The 20,652-nt window shown below is 58.7% G+C and overlaps 1 protein-coding gene across 1 annotated transcript in view; it reads left to right on the forward strand.

The window, feature by feature from the left end:
- IL6R (interleukin 6 receptor) overlaps positions 1-20,451 on the forward strand; it is a 39,575-nt gene extending 19,124 nt beyond the window's left edge. The window contains exons 6-10 of the mRNA XM_080824520.1: positions 135-276; positions 9,868-9,914; positions 11,013-11,082; positions 13,135-13,228; positions 17,443-20,451. Coding sequence (XP_080680646.1) covers positions 135-276; positions 9,868-9,914; positions 11,013-11,082; positions 13,135-13,228; positions 17,443-17,689 — 600 coding nt within the window. The 3' untranslated portion in view covers positions 17,690-20,451. The remainder of the gene's footprint in view (positions 1-134; positions 277-9,867; positions 9,915-11,012; positions 11,083-13,134; positions 13,229-17,442) is intronic.
- The last annotated feature ends 201 nt before the right edge of the window (positions 20,452-20,652 follow it).

Genomic DNA, 20,652 nt, shown 5'->3' on the forward strand with positions numbered 1-20,652 from the left:
GCGGACGCTCTGAGCCTCTCTGCAGCCGGTCCCTCCCTGCGTCTGACAGAGGATGCCGCTGAAGGGGGCGGGCAAGGGCTGCCTGGCTGGTGCCCCCTGGCCTCACCCGCTGCCGCTGGGTCCCTTGCCCGCAGGTCCAGGAGCCCCAGCATCAGTGCACCATCCATGACGCCTGGAAGGGCCTGCGGCACGTGGTGCAGCTCCGGGCTCGGGAGGAGTTTGGGCATGGCTCCTGGAGCGCTTGGAGCCCCGAGGCCAGCGGCACCCCTTGGACAGGTACCGTGGTGGGCGTGGTGGGGAAGTGTCCACTGTGTTACTGTCCCCCAACCGGTGCTGTCACGGCGAGCCTGCAGCCACCTGGGTTTGGGAGGGAGGCCGGCACCAGCTCCCGTGGGGGGCGTGCACGCCGCTCAGTGGTGCTGCTGGCAGCTGGGGCCTTCGGCTCTGCAGGTGCTGGTCCCCTTCCTGGCTGCGGAGGCGCAGGCGGCGATGGGGGGGCGGGGCACGCAGAGCCCCAGCTTCATGGGGGAGCCACCGGGAATGTGCAGCTGTACTTAGTGTCGACGGTTACTAATGTCTCATTTTAAAAAAGGTGTTAAGGGTGATAAAACTGCGTTTGGGGAATTATTGAAATTACTGTGCTTGATAGAAAACATGAAACATTCCACAAATGTATGAAAAATGATGATTATCAGTATCTTTACTACCTTGAGAAACCCAGTGAGAACATTTCAGTGTGCTGCTTTCCTTTTCTAAGTATGTGTGTGGAGGACACCGTGAGTGCTCTCATGTTACCAGATGTTTTTTGAAATTGTGTTGTTTAGTAACTGTGATTAATGTGTTTTTTTAACTGCTGAAATTTTTTTAAAGATTTTATGTATTTGACAGAGACAGAGATCACAAGTAAGCAGAGAGGCAGGCGGGGTGGGGCTGGGGTGGGGGGAGCAGGCTCCTCGCTGAGCAGGAGGCCAGTCTGGGGCTTGATCCCAGGACCCAGAGATCATGACCTGAGCCGAAGGGAGACATTTAACCGACTGAGCCAAGTCACCCTTAACTGCTGAAATTCTTACCAAGTTAGTACATTGTCATGGTCAAGAAGCTGGGAAGGGTTTCTAATACCGGTGCCTCTTGTCCTAACCCTTCCTGTGTCCAGTCCTGCTTCCCAGAGGGAGCTGCCTGGCCTCTGTTTCCCATTCTTCTCCTGGTGCCTACGGAGCAGCAGCCGACACTACTGTTACGTGTTCTTCCTGAGAAAACAATTTAAGGCATCTTTGGATTCCTTCCTATGAAGGCTTAGGATTGAGCAGACCCAGACCCAGTGCATGAGTTTCTCGGATTATAGTGCCGGGGGAAGGGTCATCTGGTGCCTGGTTGAATGCGTCCAGAGATGGAGGGCTCAGCCCCACTCCAGGAGCCCACTCCGCTGCTCCCGGTGTCCGCGTCCTAGAATGGCGCAGGCTTCAGCATCACATCTCTTTAGCCTGGCAACAGGGTTGAGCCAAAAGAGTTGTTCTTAAGTACCAGGTAATTAAAACAGAAAATACAGTACCGGCGCCTTGACCACGTGTGGGTAAAACGGAAAGACAGGACTAGGAGTGACGGCCGGGCCCATCCCCGCCCTGCCGGCTCTCCCACCCTGGCCCCCGGGAGAAGACTGGCACAGAGAGGCTGGCATTCCGCCCCCGAGAGGAGGCTGGCGCACGATGGCTCTTCCTCTTCCTGCTTCGCCGCGTGACGCCCTTCTCTCCTGTCCTGGGGGAGCCAGAGGAGGCCTGGGTTAAGGAGCTTCTGAATTGGACGCACATGAGGTTGCAGGCTCGGATCCCAGCTGGTCCTTTTCCTGTCGCTGCCCGTGGGGAGCAGGAGGCAGGTATCTGTCGGACCCTCTTCTACGAAGGCCCGGACAGGAAGCCGGGAAGGCCTAACTAGTCTGTCTCCCTCAGGGAGACCGTGTAAATGCATTGGAACGTCCTTCAGGCTAGCCCGTGTTGACCTGTCCGTGACTTTCTGTGATTTTGTACATTTTGAGCCAGAACAGGCTCATCGTCTGAAGGCCGAACCTTACCGTGGCCTTGGAAGCCTTGGCGTGGAGGCAAACGGCTGACAGCGTTGTGCGGAGGGAATGTCTCGGACTCAGGCTGAGGCCTGTTTACCCCTCCGCTAAGAAATTCTGTTTGTGTGGGGCGCCTGGGGGGCTCAGTGGGTTAAGCCTCTGCCTTCGGCTCAGGTCATGGTCTCAGGGTCCTGGGATCGAGCCCCACATTGGGCTCTCTGCTCAGCGGGGAGCCTGCTTCCCCCTCTCTCTCTGCCTGTCTCTCTGCCTACTCGTGATCTCTCTCTCTGTCAATAAATAAATAAAATCTTAAAAAAAAAAAGAAATTCTGTTTGTGTTAGAAAGCTCTTTGTTTTTAAAAATGTTGGAATGTGGTAAAACACATGTAACTCAACTTTGACCACTGTAGCCGTTTCTGAGTATCTGTTCAGTGGCGTTAAGCACATTTGCGCGGTTAACACTCCCAGAGCTCTTCACGCTGCAAAACCAAAACTCTGTCCCCATTAGATGCGAAGGGAACCGCCACCTGCTCTCTGTCTCTGAGGTTCGCTCCTCACGAAAGTGCCATCAGGCATAGGTGTGGTGAGTTTTGATGCTGAAATTAATTTTGGTTTAGGGTTTTCTGGAAAATTATATTTTGATACTTTTAGTTGAAATGTAGAAAATAGAGTAATAATTATTGATACGATTGTAATGAATCATGTTGAAGTATCTAATTGTGTCATTTCATTAAGGAGAGGTTTGTACTCGCAGTCTTTAACTGGTAGAGCTGTCTTTCGGTGACAGGTCTATTTCACGTAGTGTGATGTCCTCGGGGTTCATCCGTGTTGTAGCAAGTGTCCGAGTTTCCTTCCTCTGAGGCTGAGGCCTATTCGGGGCACAGTGGCCCACGTGTGGCTTGTGCACTCACCTGCGGACGGCCCCTTGAGCTGCCTCTGCCTTCTGGCCGCCGTGGCGGTCGCTGCAGTGAGCGCCGCTGGACAGCATCTGTCTGGGTCCCTGCTTGCGGATCTTTCGAGTAAATACCCAGAAGTGAAATTGCGGCCTCACACAGTAGTTCTGTTTTTAATTTTTTGAGGAACTACCGCACTGTTTTCCTCCGTGGCTGCACCATTTTACATTCTTACCAGCAACGCACAGGGTTCCAATCACAGCCTCCTCCACACTCGCGATTTTCTGTGTTCTTTGTGTTTGGTTGTTGATAAGAGCACCCCTGGGCGTGAAGTGGGTGTGAGGCTGGGCTGCGTTTCCGTCAGGAGCTGTGATGTTCACCACCTTTCCGTGTACTTCTGGCCCATTTGTGTGTCTTCCTTGGAGACATGTCTGCTCGGGAAGAAAGTTCTTTCTCACGTGAGCCCCACCCTCTCCTCTGGGGTCGACGAGTCCCGAGACAAGTCCACTGGTCTGCTCTTCCGAAGTTCTCGGCCGCTCCCGGAGGACCCGTGTCTGCTCAGGTGTCTCGTCCCTGGCTGCCGCATGGAGGGCCTACACACTGGTCTGCTCCCTTCCTCTGCACCTGGCGTCCTTGGTGGCTGTCCCTCTTCAGATTACGGACATTGTCCCCACAGTGGGCGGCGGTGGAGCTGGGCCGCCTGGCGGGCACTGGGTCCAGTCTTTGGCTTTCCAGCTTGGGTGGCTGGGCTGCTGTGCCTTGCTGCAGTGACCGCAGAGTCTTGGACAGGACACCTGGTGGCGTCTCCCATCAGCGGCCGAAGCCTTCGGAACCCCCGTCCTGTGCACGTGGTTTTGGGGGATCCTCAGAGTCCCCCAAGAGAGAAGCTGGCTGTCCCCCCTGCTGAGGGCAGTGTGGGGGGGTCAGGGGGCTGGTGCGAGAGAGCAGGGAGCTGTCTGGAGAGTGGGGTTCAGCGAGTTTTCCTGACGGTGCAGTTCCTTGGCTTTTGGGGGCACCAGTGGGCTTCCCAGCTGCCCGGGACCTGGAGACGCAGGCCGCTCCTGCCTCCCGGCCTTGGTGTGGGATGGTGACCTCTGGGGGACAGGGAGGTTATGGGAGACATGTTGGACCCGGGAGTCAGGCTGTAGGGCCTCTCAGAGCCTTAGCCCTGCCCATGCGAGGCAGGGATGCTGAGACCTGTCTGGTTCCCTTCCAGATTTGTTTTCAAAACAAGCTCTGGCTGGTTTCATTGAAGAAAGTTGCATGATTTACTTGTCACCAGCCTGTTCTGACATGCCTCTCGTGACAGCCGATGTGTCTGCGTAGGTGACGGCCATCTCCCACGTGTGCCGCTCCTGGTGTGAGGGGCCCCGGCATGGGTGGATGTGTGTGTGGCTCTGGTCCCCGTTACCCCGGTTCAGGCAGGACCTGAGGAGGACGGCCCGTCTCTCTCTGCCTGTCTGGTCATCTTCAGGGTCTGCTTGTGGCTGGGCACACGCTATCCCCTTTTCCTGAAACGCTAGAGCCTAGAGATGACGGACTGCAGTGAGTTTTTGTTCCCTACCTCAAGAGCCACTGCCAAGATGGCTGGGACGGAGGCCCCTTGCGAACGTTTCTGTGAGCGCAGAGAGAAGACACCCTCCAGGAATAGCGACGTGTCCACTGTGGGGGGTGTTTGCAGTTGCCACGCGGTGCTGGTTGGTCCCTGGGGTGACAGGAGGGAGGTTGTGGGTGTCCCAGGATCACTGTCCTGGACACCGACCCAGAGCCACTCAGACTGGAGGGGGCGTGGAGTGGGCAGTGTGGGGAGACTTCCCCGGCGGTTGTGGATAGTGTGGGTGGCGTGTCCCTGACCCTCGTGTTGGCAGGCTGCGGGGCGGGAGAGGAGGAAACGCTCCCCGAGGAGGTCTTCGGGTGGCGGCCGGTGGAGGAGTGTCTCCATGGAGACGGGGATTATAGGCTGTCTGTGCACAGGTGGGAAGCGGGGTTTGGGCCAGGCTGGAGCCCAGGTGTGAGAGCCGCAGGGTCCGGCAGGTGCCCCCCGACGGTGGAAGGCCTGCTTGCGCGTGGGGTAGAGGGTGTTGAGGGGCAAGGGGGGGCCACTCGGTCCAGTAGGGCCATCACCCCTGCCGGCACCTGCAGCAGTGACGCAGGAGACGGTGCCCCTGACGTCCGGCCTGAAGGAGGGGTCCCAGCGGGGTGGCCGCCAGCCCCTCTCGCCAGTGGGAGGTGCTTCCCCGGACCTCTCCTCCCTCTAGCGAGCCTGCGGCCCGGTTTCGGGCGGGGGCCTGGGAAGCCCGCGGGGGGAAGCGGGCTTGGTCTGGCTGCTTACTGGCGCTCAGCAGACAAGTGACACCGAGGGTCCTTGGGGTGCCCTGGGCTCAGACCCTTGGCCCCCCGCTTGTCCTGAGAGGGAGAGTCCGCGCCTTCAAGAGCCCCGGCACGCGGTTCCCGAGAGACCGTGTCCGCTGCGCTCGGCGCCGCTCCTGACCGGCCTCCCAGGCCGGGGCCTCGCTGCGTCCCTCCCGCCGGCCGGGCTGCGCACGCGCACGCGCACACGCACGCGCACGCGCACACGCACACGTACATGCAAACACCCGGCCCAGATGCACGCGCGGACGCGCACGCACGCACGCACGCGCACGCACCCCCGGCTCTGCCGCAGTTGCCCGCGCGCTGCTCTGTCCCGCTCGCCGGGTCCCGGCCCTGGGGCTCCGGCATGTTTGGGGACCGTGGCCAGTGGCCGCTTAATTCTGCTGAGGAAGGACGCACACAGTTAAGTAGAAACGGCTCTCGGCCGTGTCACAGAAGGGGGGCCGCTTGGGGCGCGTGTGTCCGCGGCCGCGGGAGGTTTCCCCTGGGCCCGCAGAGCAGGCGCCCCCACCCCTGCAGACCGCCCGCTGCTGCTTGTGGTGTCGGCCCGGGAGGCGGGAGGCGAGGCCGGCAGTGATTGACTTGCTGGTGGGTGGTTTGCAGGTGTGAAGCCGTGAGTGAGCCGGAGGGGGAGGCCCCCCGGAAGCCCGCCCGCCCGGCCCCCTTCCTGCTCGGTCAGCCCCTCTCCCCGCCTCACCTCAGATCACCTCCCTGCCACCACCCTCCACCGCCTTATTTCTTCCTCCCGCTTCCCGCTCTGGGCTCCTGCCCCCAAGCCCTGCCCTTAACTGGTCATAATACAGTCGACAGCAGAAAAATATGTTTTCTATTCTCTGCCCCCCCTCCCCCCATTTCTTATCTGTACTGAGATGTAATCGACCTGAAACACCATGTTACAGAGTTTCAGGAGTTTGATACTATGTTGCCGAATGGTGACGCATTCAGGCTGCTTAGCGTCCCTCGCCGGCGGCGCTGCAGGTGTCTTTGTGTTTGGCGAGGACGTCAAGGTCCCCTCTCTCAGCCGCCCCAGAGGCGCGGCGGGGTCCGTCGGTGCTGGGCGGCACAACCCCTCTCCGTGCCCAGCGCCGAGCCTCAGCTCGCGCTCGGTGTTTACCGGGCCTCTGCCCTTGCGCGCGGGTGTGTCGGAGGAAGCCGGCTGGGCCGGAAATGAAGAAACAGCTTCTAGGGGAGGTTCAGTGTCTTAACCCAGATCACTGACCTGTCACAAGGGCCTCTCCTGCCTTTCATGCTGGATTTCTCTATCCTAAAACCCAAGCGAGTGAACTCAAACCGATCCTCAAGTTAATGGAAACGAGCTTCTTGTTTTAAAAACTCGTGTGGGGACAAAAAAACCCAAACCCTCCTGTGTGGTCAGTCTTGTCATTCATTTTGTTACGAATGTGAAAGTGTCTCCTGTAATCTTGGAGGTGCTCACACGAGGAGAACACATGGCGGCAACTACCATTAAGGTTTCTAATAGTCTCTCCTAAATGCTTTTCCATAATTGAAATTTTACTAACTACACAGTTCTTTGGCAAGATGTGTTAAGTTCTGTGCTCACAAAGATGAGTATGATACAGTCTCTGAATTTGAGGAATGCTCAATCTAGAGATGGTTCTAAAAATAAAGGAGAAAAAAAGCCCAGGGGCACCTGGGTGGTGCGGTTTGATAAGCGTCTGACTCTTGACCTCAGCTCAGGTCATGATCTTGGCGTCAGGAGATCCGTGAGCTCCGTGCTCCATGGAGAGTCCACTGGAGACTCTCTCTCCCTCTGCCCCTCCCCCTGCTCATGCTCTCCCTCTCCTTTTCCAGTAAATAAGTACATCTTAAAAAAAAAAAATCATTCTTAGAGCCAGAAAGACTTGTCACTTTTTTTTAAAAAAGGTTTTACTTATTTGACAGAGAGAGAGAGAGAGAGAGATCACAAGTAGGCAGAGAGGCAGGCAGAGAGAGAGGGGAAGCAGGCTCCCTGCTGAGCAGAGAGCCCGATGCAGGGCTCGATCCCAGGACCCTGGGACCATGACCCGAGCCAGAGGCAGAGGCCCAACCCACTGAGCCACCCAGGCACCCCCTTGTCACTTATTTCTTACAAAACTTTGGGCAAGTTCTTTAGCTGCCTGTGCCTCAGTTTCCCCATCTGTAAAATGGGGAAAATCATGATACTGTCCCCGAATATTGTTGCAGAGACTAAACAGATTGATCCATGGGAGGTGGGGAGATTGGCACACAGCAGGCACTCAGTAAATGCTGGAGATGGTTACAGTTGGTGTGCTTTTGTTGCCACCAGTCACTTCCAGGCACTAGGGGGCCATGGCTGTCTGTTCCTTTCCCTCCTTTGCCCAACGTGCCTACTGAAGGGAGGTGTTAGGAAATACGAAATACGTTTGCCTAAACACTGAGCCTCGGGGGCTTTGTAAAATGGAGATGGCAGGGCCCACCTCGCAAGCACCACGGGAGCGTGACATGGAACCGAGCACGCACAGATGAGCGGGGATGTAGCCGGTGGAGCTGCCCACAGAGGGGTGCTGATGATTTAGGGACACTTTCGCGGTGGCAGTCATCTGACGTCCCTCAGGCCCTGTTTCCTCGTCTGTAAAATGAAATGATGGTTATTCCTAACAATGCAGAAATGCTTTACCTTCCGTGTCTGGGGACAAGATGGTCTGCATCGGGGGCTCCATGGCCATCTAGGGAGTCTTTAACAAGTCTTGTCAGTAAGACTTAATTCTGTTATGCATTAGAAAAATCAAAAGTTAAGCACCCTACTGTGGGCCACGTGCCACGCTGGGCATCAGAGCTGCGGGGAGAGACTAGATGGGTCTCCCTTTCTGACTGAAGCATCTCTCTGGATTTGGAGAGCTGTTAGGAGCCCCTGATGTCTCAGATTCGGAGGCCATAGGGCAAGGATGGTGCCCCTGAGGCCACAGATGATGCTGCATGTGGCTGAGTGTGGGAGGCCCTGGATCCAGTGGCCATCTGGGATCAGCTGTATTCCCTGAGTAGGGCTGCCCCAACTCCCGGTCTCCACTGTCATTGGTGCCCGTACCCTCTGCTCCTCCTTCAGTCACCCCTGCTGTGGGTCTGTCTGTTCTCAGCTCCGGAGGAGCACCTGGGAATCAGACTGGATCCTTCCCAGTTACCCCAGGCTGGTTTGGGGCTGGCTTGCTGTGTGATCTTGGACACGTTGCTTTCCCTCTCTGGGACTCTGTTTCCTCTGTATGGTGCAGGGGTGAACATGATCTGGTTTGCTCCCCTGCTGGGGACAGGCCTGTCCTGCTGGAAATTCTCCACTGAGCAGAGGCAGGAGGAGCGCTTCTCTGTCCCTTATCCCACTCCCGCCTCGGGGAGGCTCCACATCTTTGTGTGAACCATTTCTGTGGTGGTTTTAACTTCTAGATGGAAACATGATGGACTGAAAAGAAAATACTTTAAAATCCAGAACATTCCGCCCATTGCCTGTCACAGCTCAGCTCCGAGTCCCTTGGGCCCACGCCTGCCGCGGAGCCCGGCCTCGCGTTCCTGCTCTTCCATGCTTGACCTCCTGCTGCCTGTGGGGGACGGGGGGGGGGTCTGCAGAAATCCTGCTCCCGGGAGGGGGGCTTCGTGTGTGTGCCCAATCCACGTCCCTTCTTGGGCCAAGCCTCCCGAACCCACCCAGGCACATGAGAACTTGTTCAGATGATGTTTCTTATTGCAAAAAGATGAGTGGGAGAACGTTCCAATGTTAATAGTGCTTCCGTCTGGTGATGTGTCCTTGTGTGTTTTTCCTCCTGTGTGTGAATATATGCTATGGGGTATAATATAATGCTCAATAATAATGATATAAATAACGTTTCTTTAGGGACTTTGGATCAGACCAAATGAGCCTTTCCATGTCTTGCCTTTTTTTTTTTTCCCCAAAGATTTTATTTATTTATTTGACACAGAGAGATCACGAGTAGGCAGAGCAGAGGCAGAGAGAGAGGGGGCAGGAGGCTCCCTGCTGAGCAGAGAGCCCGATGCGGGGCTCGATCCCAGGACCCTGAGATCACGACCTGAGCCAAAGGCAGAGGCTTAACCTACTGAGCCTCCCACGTGCCCCAGTCTTGCGTTTCTTATACATTATATCCTCAATGTTTTTCTACTTCATTTATTTATTTATTTTAAAGATTTTATTTATTTATTTATTTGAGAGAGAGCGAGGGAGAGAATGTGAGCCAGAGGAGGGGGGAGGGGAAGAGGGAATCTTCAGCAGGTTCTACACTGAGTGCAGAGCCCAGTGTGGGGCTCGATCTCATGACCCTGAGATCGTGACCTGAGCTGAAACAAAGAGTGGGACACGCAACCAAGTGAGCCCCCAGGTGCCCCTTTTCTGATTTATTTTTAGAGACCTTTGCCGCATCCGGCTATATCCTCATTTATACAGCGAATCCCTTGGGGTTGATGACTTTGTCATTTCTAATGTCAGGCTCTCTTAAGTAACGTGGCAATGAACTTTCTCTGCTTCTGGGGCCCATCTGATGGGGCTTCAGGGTCCGTGGATCATTCGTAATGCGTCTTCCCTCCGCAGAACCCAGGAGCCCTCCAGCTGAGAGCGAGGCATCCTCCTCCACACAGGTGAGCTCGAGTCCTCGTAGGGAGTCAGGGCGGCAGAACCTGGGGAGCAGTTGTGGGCTGGCACTGGACAGGAGTCGGTTCAAATCCCAGCTCTGGCACTTAACTGGAAATGCGGCCTGGGTGTAACTGTCATCCTCGAGCCTCTGTAAAATGGGGTAGGGGCGTCCCAGATCTGCTGTGGCCCTCGTGGCATGTGCGGGGTGCTGGCCCGGCTCACAGAGTCCCTGGGTCTCGTGGCTGCTCTCACCTCCGAACTGGCGGACGCTGCTGATGGCCTTGCTGGCGACTCAGATTCAGTCCCTCTGAGCCCTTCCTCTGTGGGCTCCTGGTGTCATAATTTTCTGGAAAGAGGATTACCTCTGAGGCTGCTTAGCCAATCCTCGGGGAATCCTTTTTCCAGCTGCGCGTCCTCCTGGGGTCCTCAGTCCGCGAAGGGCCAGCTGAGCTGTGAGGTTCAGCGCCTCCTGCAGCAAGGTGACCCCGGGAGGGGGCACAGGGCCTGGTGCTCTACCCGTACCGACCAGCGGGCTGCCCGGGCCCTGGCAGAAGCTCCCAGGGAAGCCTGTGCAGTGCGGCCCGATGCTCCCAGCCAAGCCAGGGTGTGGGCATGGACGCTGGCAGAGGGTCTGCCAGCTGTGCTCTGCTCTGGGCTTGTACCTGGAGTCTTGCTCCAGCTGATGTTAACGGGGTTCAGGGCCAGGAGGGCTGTGCCTGGAAAGGAGGAATGGGACACCCACAGCGGTTCCGAAATCTGTCTAAGGATGCAGAGCTAGTGAGCATCTGTCCAGGATCCTAGTCTGTGGTTCTCCCGGGGGGTGGTGGCACGTACTCCTTGGGCCAGTGCTGCGTTCACTTGTCTGTTGAGTGTCTCTTCTGGAGAAGGGGCTGTGCCCCCGGCTCTTGGTGGGGAGGCAGATGAGAAGAAGTCCCACCTTGAGCAGACAACACGTAGATACAACTAATGCAAATACTAGTGCAGATGCTGAGTGTGACAGGTCAGAACAGAGAGGTCCTGAGACAGAGGAAAGGTGGTCTTGGAGGGGGTGCCAGGGATGGTGGGATCTGCAGAAATCAGCTGACGGGGAATCTGTCTTTCAGGCGCTGACCACCAGCGAGGACGGTGAAAGCAATCTCTCTGAAAATTCTGCAAATGCAACCAGCCTCCCAGGTAAGGACTGCTTCTTCTGTCTAAGGAGCACAAAATGCTTCTCTGCAGAAAGTCCTTTCTGACTTGGAAATGTTGCCGGAAGGCCAGTCTGCAGAAGGAAGGGGGCAGTGGCAGGAATGTCCTTTTATTGCCATGTCTTTGTGCAAGTCTGACATCGTTTGCTGGACGATGGTATAAACAGAAGAGCACAGACCAGTGAAATGTGCCTCAGTTGGCCCAGAATATACAGATGCCTGTGCCACAGACTGTGTTATCGGAGTCTGGAATGGAATACATGTTGGGGGAAGCCTTTATTTTGGGTGCCCTTGACCCCAGAGACTGCTTTGTCGCCTGCAAGACCAGGAAAGCTTGCCGACATTTGCACCAAGAAGAGCCCCGGGTCTGCCATTTGTGCGGGACTCCCAGGGTCCGGGCTCCCGGGCCTCAGCCCTGGGGCAGCTCTGCTAGCTTTCTGAGGCCATCCTTGACCTCTGCTCCCATGTAGGCTGCCTGGCGGAGGTCTGCACCCTCCCCCCTTCTCTCTGGGGCTCTGCTCTGTGGGGTCAGGCTCAGACAAAGAGGACAGTGTAAGCGAACAGAGGGCAGCTGGGAGACAGGCCAAAACAGAGGCGGAGATGAAGCGAAGGGCCGCTGAGAGATAGCAGAGGGCGTGTCCAGTTGGGGGAATCGCAGAAGGTTCCGGGCCTTGAGTGATGGTGGGGGGAGTGGGGAGGCCAGGGTGGGGCTCCAGGGCTCTGGTGAGGGTGGGGCCCTTGAGGGACGAGCATCTCCAGCCCGATCTGTAACAGGAAAGGCCATCTGTGGGCTGATGACTCCCAAACTCAGATCCCGCATCTGATAACCGAGACTCAACTATCCAGCAGCCTGGGTAACCTGCCAGGGGTGTGATCCTAGAAATTACAAGCTTAGGTCTGACGCGGACCCTCGAAGCTGCCTCTCCTTGCCGGCCCGGATCTGTCCTCCGTCTTCCTCATCTGGGTGACTGGCAGCACGTTCATGGGGTTGCTCAAGCCCGGGACCAGGCAGGCTTCCTCTTCCGCCCCCGCCCGTTTCCAGTCCCTTAGCGGGCCCCCTTGTACCCGGAGACACTTCTGGGAGTTGCCCTTCTCACTCCCTCCACCGTGCTGCTGCCACTGCCTCTCCCCTCCCCTGAGCTGCCCGCTGGTCTCCCAGCTTTCGCTGTTAATGCCCAACAGACTCTTGGGACCAACGGCCAGGGGGACTCTAAAATCGCACGTCTAAGCTCTGGTCTCTTTGGGGTCAGGACCCCGCCCTTAACCTCGCCTCCTCTCCTCTCCCTGTCACTCAGTCTGCCCTCCTTGCTCTGCAGCACATGCCCTACCTCAGGGCCTTTGCATATACTGCCTCCGGCTACCCCGTGGCCAGCTGCTTCACATACCCAGGTCTCTGCTCAGATGCCCCTTGTCAGGGGCCTGTTCTGGTCACCCCCGTTCTTCCTCTGACTTTCATCATTGCCCTGTCACTACTGAGGTCATAGTACAGATTTGTCTTTCCTTTGATTAGAATGTAAGGTCCAGGGGGACTCCTGGGGGGCTCTGTCGGTTGAGCACCGGACCCTTGGTCGCAGCTCAGGCTTGATCTCAGGGTCGTGCGTTCAAGCCCTGCGCTGGGTTCCACACTGCTTGAGGACCGAGTGGAGGGACAGACGAGACACGACACCCAGTGGAGAAAACTTCCTCTGACCTGTGCTCCTGCTGTCGTCCTCAGTGGGGCCCCCAGAGCCTCCGGAGTCCTGCGCCCCCTGTGCTTCATGGGGACGCGCCGAGCCCCACTAGAAAGGCCGTGCTGACTGGGAGGGGGTCTGTGGCCGCAGGAGCTCGGAGGCTCTGAGCTCGAGGTGCCCCTCTTCCTCCTCCGGCTCCGGGGTCGGAGTCCTGGGGTCCCATTCCACCAGGGGCCCGTCTTCCCGGGTCGGCTCGGGTGGGAGCGCTGGCCGGCGCCGTCCCCTCCTGCGGGGCTGCGCTTCCGCCGCGGCTCCGGACGGTCCCGCTGAGTGGCTTCCCTCCCCCTTCCTGCTCTTGTTTCTCCTAGTGCAAGACTCGTCTTCAGGGCCGCTGCCCACCTTCCTGGTGGCCGGAGGAAGCCTGGCCTTTGGGACGCTCCTGTGCGTCGGTGTCGTGCTGAGGTGAGCAGGGCTGGGGGGCTGGGGGAGGCCTGGGGGGCCGCCGCCTCACCTGGCTGATTCGGGGTGTATCAGAGGAGGAACTGATGAGATTGGATGACGCGTTAGATGAGGAGAAGGAAGGGGGCACGTCCAGGGTGACCCCTGGGTCTCTGGCCTCGGCAGTTGGGCGGACGGCCGTGTTGTCACTCTCGCGGAGACACTGGCGGGGGGGACAGCCGAGCACAGCAGCGATTCGACTTCGGGAGCACGGCGTTCACGGTGCCTGTGAGAAGCCCGGGCGGACACGTTTGGGAGATGGCGGGGATCACTGTCCGGGTGTAGGCGGATGTGGACGAGGCTGTGACGGTCCCTGTGGCATTCAGAGGTTGAAAACTTGTGTGGACGCGAAGGGACCGGGAAGCGTGTTTGCTGAAGCGGGAGGGAGGGGGGGGCGGCGCCTGTCACACTTGGGAGACGCCCCTCAGGCTCGGGGCTGCTGTGTCATGTGACCTTGCTTGTCCTCCAAGAGCCACATACCGACCGACGCGGTTGTAGGGCCACGTGAGAAACACCACGGAAGTCTGTGAACAGGCAGGTCCGAGGGGCCTGGCCAGACCCCGCCGGAGATGTTCCACGTCCCAGAACAAGCAGACCCGGAGGCCCCCTGCCCAGTGCTCTGTCCGGGTGCATCCCGCGGCACCGGGGAGCTGGTGCCGTGCCCATGTCTCTCCGTGTCTCTTTCTCTCCAGTGGCTGGTGGTTTTGTCACTGTTCCCAGGCTTGTGGACACATCCGCCGGCCCTACTCCTCCTGTAGGGCGGGTGAGAAAACGTGCAGTGTTCACGACTGTAGGGCAGGGCGTTGCGATGGTGCCGGAGCTGAAAACCCGGGGGCCGTCAGGCCGGGCGCGGAGGGTGGCTCTCGGTCAGGAGACAGCCTCGGTCTGTCCCTCTTGTCTCGTGTGCGGCTTTCTGAGGTTCTTGCCGGCGACAGGGCGTCTGGGAGGAAGGGGTAGAGACATTTCCTTACTCGTGGGACCCCCAAGAGACACTGAACCAGCTTTGGTGCCAAGGTGGTCTGGGTTGGAAGATGAGCGAGGTGACGTCTCAGACCGGGTTCGGTTGTGTCCGCTCTGCTGTCCCAGGGAAGAGGGGAGCAAGCTGCCCAGAGTGTGTGCGGGAGGTAAGGCCCCACATGTGTGGAGGTTGGCCCGTGGGGGTGCTCAGAGCTCACCATCTCGTGCGGACCAGAGACGGCCATGCCAGCGGGCTGCGTCCTTCCTCCTGCCTTCGGGGGGACCCGCCACAGACCCTCCAGAGTGCCTGACAGCGTGTCCGCCTGGCGGACGAGGAGATGGGAGCTGGGAGGGTCGGGGAGCTGACTGCTGGGGCTGAGAAAGCCGACCCCAGCCCGAAGCTCTTTGCGCGGGGCCTCCCGGGTCCATTAGGGGGACACGAGATGACTAACGAAGAGGCGAGATGACTTGCCCAAGGATGCAAGCTTGTTGCCAGCAGAGCCAGAATTAGACCCTGAGTCCCGAGAGTCCCTGCCCACTAGGCTGGCCTGCTGTCGGCTGAGAGGTGGGCGCCGTCGCGGAGTGCTGGAGCCCCGAAGGCAGAGCGCGGGGCTGGGGACCGACTGGCCCACTCCTCAGACACAGTGTGCTCAGCCGTGGGCGGTGCGGGACACGGGCTGGGGGCTGCATGGCCAGCGTCTGGGAGCATGAATGGGCCGTGCCCTGTGTTGTCACATCAGGGACTTGTCTGCTCGCCGGTGAGTTTCCGTTTTCTCTTGTGTTCAGCAGATGCACTGGGGACCAGGCCAGTTATTTCAAGTGTGAAAACCTCTCCCCTCCCCAAAGCCCACATGTCAAGAAAGGTGCATAAACTTGGGGAAACTGGGAATTTGGAAGAGTTGCGGTGCCGCTGGGACGGCCCCGTTACAACTGGCAGAAGGCGACAGGCCGGCTGATGCACAACCCGCCCTCCCGTGGTGCCGTGTTTTTCTGTGTAACGTGTTTATTTTGCATCTCAAAGCATAGTTTCTCCTAAATGTTTTCTCAGCATTATCAGTGACAATTAGAAAACTTGCAGATGTGCCACTGAAAACAGGTGTGCGCCTTTGGAAGCAGGGGTTCTAAGTTGTGGCTACTTAAATCCTTGTGAGCCAACTGTGTGTCTTGGTCCGGTAGTTGAAGCCACTACTGAAAACATAGGGCGCTCTGGTGGCCGGCCACGGGAGCGGCTGTGTCCGTGGGTGCTCCCCGAGTCACTTCTCATGAGGGCTCGGTCTCTCCCTGTCACTTGTTAAAAGGCGACGGTCGTCATGTGGTTTATAAAATTTTGTTGCATTTGTAGCCCTTTTTTTTAAGTAAAACATCACGAGGCACAGACAGGTAAGGCCGACAGAAGGCGCCGGCTGAGGAGCTTGGGGCCCGGCAGCGGGTCCCAGACCCCCGGACCCCCACCCCGGCCAGAACAGCACCCGCGCCGGACACCCCAGCCGGGCTCCGCCAAAGGCGCGTTGAGCTCAGTGATTTTTAGAAAGCGTCTTGTTCGCTTGGAGCGTTTCAAGAGCAGAAAAGCCCCTCTTTCTCACTCACCATCCAGTCCCTTGCTTTGGAGGAAGAGGTCGGACACCGCTTTCCCTGGAGCTTAGGTAACGGCCATAGAGACTTTAAAAGAAATTGTGATACGTGCTCATGTGCTACATAGTGACAACTGGAAAGACAAAAAATCACGCGTTATCCAAAGACAGCCACTGTTGATTTTTAAAAACGTGAGTGTGACCAAAGTCCAGCACACACCCAGGAAGCTCAGGCCCCGAGTGTGCAGCTCCTGAGCATGCTGGAGGTGTGCACAGCCTTGCACACGCACCCGGAGGAGACGAGTTCACGTGGAGGCCAGCTGGCTGCACAGCTCTCCTGGGGTTCCCACGTCCCTGCGAGGACTCGGCTTCCACACCCGAGTCCTGCCTTTTACCTTCAGCATCAGCTAGAACAGAAATAGGTTTCCATTGTAAAAGCTGGCTTACCTCGATGCAGGACGCCACGTGGGCACGCCCTGGCCTCTCTGGGGTGGGGGGGGGGCGGTCTCGCTCTCACAGATAACACTGGGCGGAACGGCCTCGTGTGTCAAGCCTTGCTTTCCTCCAGGTGCATCCCCGGAGGCAGAGCTCCCGGGTTGGAGGGTCTGAGTGCTCTGAAAGCTTGCGTGTCCTGAAGGAGGGCTGTCCCCCCACCCAGGCCCGGCGGCCGCGGAGCCCCTGCTGCGGGGGTGCCGGTGCTCAAGCGGGGAGCCGCGGCCACACTCCGCACATTGTTTATTCCATCCGATCCCGGGCCGGATGCCAGGGGCCGATTTGGAGCCGACTATCAGCGGTTTATCGTCACTGGGACAGGAATAGCCTGTTGATAGAAAAAGAAGCCCGAGGGAAACCCCCGAACCTTGCTTTTGACCTTGGTTTCCCTCCCTCCTCCAAGCCCTTCCCGGAGCGGCTGATGGGAGGTGGGACTGAGGGAGGCACGTGGCCCTGCTCTGGGGTCGGCGGGGGACCGTGCAGAGCAGGGGACGGGGTCCGGGGGCCTCGGGAAGGGGCCCTGGGGCAGCTCTGGAGGCGGCTGTGTCCGGCTCACGCTCAGCTCTGGGGGGGCTGCTGCTGGGTTCCGGGCGCCGGCTGCGGGCCCCGCGCGGAGCTGGCGAGGGAAGCTGTGATGTCTATCTCCTTCCTGTTCGGCGTCCCCTTTCCTGCCAGATGAGTCACTTGTGCCTGCGCGGTGCCCACGGCAGGGCCCGGGAGGACCCGCCCGAGGGGCAGGGCTGCTGAGGGAGGGGGTGGCCCTTGCCCGCTGCCGCGTTCCCTGCCCCCACCCGCCTCCGCCTGCCCCGGAGGCGAGGCCCCGGTTCTCCCTCCACACGGGAAGAGTCCTCTCTGCTTCTGTGAGTAAATGCATTTGGGACCAGTGATGTGTCCCAGGCTTTGGAACGGGACCCGTTAAGTCCCTAGTGCTATAAGGGACACTCGTGGTCACGTAGGCCGCGGTTTCCCCATTTGTCAACGGGACCAGCGATGCCTGCTGTCCCCTGGAGGGTCACCGAGAGCCCCGGCTCTTCAGAGAGTCGCGTGCCTGTGAGGGATGAGTGGCGTCCCTGTTCTGAGCCCAGAGCTGCTCTTTCTCGCTTGGCTCGTCTCGGTGGGAGCTAAGCACCTGTGTGGTTTGTCTTTGTCCCTGCGAAGGTTCAGGAAGACGTGGAGGCTGCGCGCGCGGAAGGACGGCAAGGCGAGCGGGCGCCCGCCGCACTCGCTGGGACAGCTGGTTCCCGAGAGGCCCAAGCCCCCCCCGGGGCTGGTGCCCCTCATCTCCCCGCCGGCGTCCCCCAGCAGCCCTGGGTCCGACAGCGCCTCGAGGCACAGCCGACCGGATGCCAGGGGCCCACAGAGCCCTTACGACGTCAGCAACAGAGACTACTTCTTCCCCGGGTAGCGGCTGCGTGGCGCCCGGCCGGCGGGGGAGTGACGAAGCCAGGCCGGCTCGTCTCAGGTGCTGGGGCCCCGCGGAAGGTGCGTCACTTCCCCAAGTGGGGTTGCTGCCTCTGCCACTTGGAACCGCCTTTCCCCAGTGCCCGAAGGGGCTGGGGTGCACTCGGGACCCCCAGAGAAGGCAGGTCACCGTTGTGCTGGACACTTGGGTGGATGAGCTGCTGGCCACCCGTGCAGCCTGCGTCAGGCGGGACAGATTTCCAGCCGAGACTCCCCGGGCACCTGCTGGCCTGTCCTGCAGCTCCGCCTTCCGGAGCCCGCCTGCCTTCTCGGTTCCGTCTTTCCAGGCCTGAGGCCTGCTTCTCCGCACAGGGGGCTTGCGTAGTATCTCAGGGCCTGGTGGTTTGAGGTGGAAGTGTAATAGTTCCTCATTGGCATTTTGCTAAATGGGAAGGGTGAGCCTCGGCCCTCACCGAATCCAGGAGCTGGTGCACGGGTTGAAGTCCCCCTTCGGCTCCCAGGACTCGGGAGGAGAGAAGCGGAGGAAGGAGGGGCTTGCGGACAGGCCCCTGTGGACGCGGCGTGCCCGGGGGACCGGCCTCTGGAACCCCCCCCCCCGTCCTCCCTGCTCTCCCAAGAGGAGGACCAGCGGCAGGGGGGGTGGGGGGACAGTGGTCGCCTCGGCTGCGCCCCGCCTTCCTCTGCTCTGTTTTCAGCTGAGCCCGAGAAGCAAGGGAAGATGAGGTTTATGTGAAAAGACAAAAAGAACCCGGCAAGAATGTATTTCAACTTTTTTTTTTTTTTTAAACTACTGTTTTACCTAGAGGGTGGGCGGAACCAGTGTCAGCGTATGAATAACTTGGGGGCAAAGCGCAGTCACCTTGTTTAGCACAAAACTGAGTCAGGTGCCAAGGAGGAGGAAAGACCACTTTCCTTTTAGAGCAGGAAGTCCCGTTTCTACATTGTGTTTGTGGGAACATAGTGTGTGTCTCCCTTGACTTGGGAGAAAGCAGCCGCTGTCCCCCAGGCAGCCCAGAGGAGGGGGTGTCCAGACCGCCCCCCCAACGGAGCCCTTCTGGGAGGGGCCCTTCCAAAGTCCCCCGCCTCAGGGTCATGGTCTTACTGAGCTCCGTGGTGTGATTCAGCTCCACTGGGATGGGAGCGCTGATGGACTGCAGCCGCCCCAGCACCCTCACCTTGAACCTGGGCTCCGGGCTCCGGCACCTGGGGCTGCGCGGGGTCACCCAGCCGGGGCCCTCAGGCAGCACGGGGTGTCCCAGAACCAAGCTGGGAGTTCAGCCCGCCTCGTGACCACAGCGGATTAGTGCCCAGACTGCAGACTTTCCTAGCGGCCCGCCTCGTTAGAGGAGCAGTCCCGGCACCAGACAGGTGGGGAGAGGGCGCAGGCGGCCAGTTTCCTCCGCGTTTGCGGGCGCGGAGGGGACGGAAGGGACGGAAGACGGGCCCGCAGACAGCACCTGGCCGGGCGCTTTGCTCTCCGAGCGGTTACTGCTCTCCTTACGATTGTGATGAAACTGCCTTCTGTTTTGCGTTGGAGAGGGCCTTTCCCTTGAGCTCTGTATAAGCTAGTGAAGATGAAGAAAGTGTTTTCTCTGGGCTGTAGGCTGCGTGCCGAGCGCAGGCGCACCCGCTAAGCTCTGTGTCCTGAGTGGTCCTAGCCGCGGCCACCGCCCCCGTGTCCTGCGGGGCACCTGCTGTCTGTTCTCCTCCCCGTGTTACCCCGCCCCCCCGACCTGGAGCACAGCCCGACGTGGGAGCACCGCTCCTCTTGCTGGGTGGGATGAGCTGAAAATAGCTGGTCCAAGGTCTCAATCCGTGTGGTCAGTCATTCTTGTAGCATTAATGAGAATTCTTTGAAATGTCAAGGGGTAGCATCGAGTGGACCGTCGAAGCCTCTGGTGACCCCGACAGCTCTCTGCTCGGACGAGGTCTTGCCCTGGTGGCCTGTTTGCCAGGCTCGGCTCACAGACCCTCTGCTCGTTCCTGCTGTCCCGGGGGCAGGACGCCCGGAGAAGGGAGGTGAGCAGAGCCGTGTGGGGCAGGCTGGGCCGGGTCACGGGCTGTGGGTTTCCTGCAGAACGGTCAGGGATGTCTTGCCGCCTCAGAGGTCCTGAAGGTTGACCCACTTGGGGAGGAGTCTGTCCTCTGGTCTCACGTGGAGTTGGTGAGAAGCGTGTCTTCAGTTGGAGAAGCAGGTGTGATGGGCCCCGCAGAGGTCACGCCGGCTTTCCCATGAAGCAGGCGTCCGTGGGGCCGTCGTTGGGACGCAGGCCAGCTGGTTGGGTGTCTGTGCCAGCGTCTTGCCTGCGTGTCCCCTGCGTCCCTCCAGCATCGCGCCCTCGGTGTGGCCTGGCAGCGGAGCCGGGAGTTTCTGTGACAGCCGTACTGGTGATGACGGACACCGTCAGTTTCACGAGCCTGTGCTCCAGCGGGGGCCCCCGCGGGGACGGGCGGAGCAGCGCGGAGCGAGGCTGGGAACGGGCAGAAGCCGTGTTGGATGGGGATCACACATCTGTCAAATAATACCTCAACTCTTTTTCTTTTCTTTTTTCTTTGAGAAAAATAATAGTTTTAATTTCTGTTTTTATTTTTTCCCTAATTACCTGAAAGCAAGTACCAAAGGTTGATGTCTGTGTTGGGGCAAAGGGTCAGTATAATGTTTTTCAATATTTTTCTTTTTATCAGCTATTTTCCATTCAAAGTGAAAATTGTAAATGTTTGAAATAAATAATTTCTAAAAATGTGCCTGAGACAGAATTATGCTTTGGGCCCTTGGGCCGTTTGGAGGGAAGACTTGCCCAGTAAGGAGGGCAGGATTGGAGGAACAGGCTTGAAACAAAGTGGGATGGTCTGGGTGGGCCTCCTCCCGGGCACGGTTGAGTTACCTCCAGAAGGAGGTTCCAGAAACGGTAGCAATTTCTCGAAAGACTTCAGTTATGAAAATAT

Source organism: Martes martes (genome assembly GCF_963455335.1).
Source record: "Martes martes genome assembly, chromosome: 15".
Classification (NCBI taxonomy): domain Eukaryota; kingdom Metazoa; phylum Chordata; class Mammalia; order Carnivora; family Mustelidae; genus Martes; species Martes martes.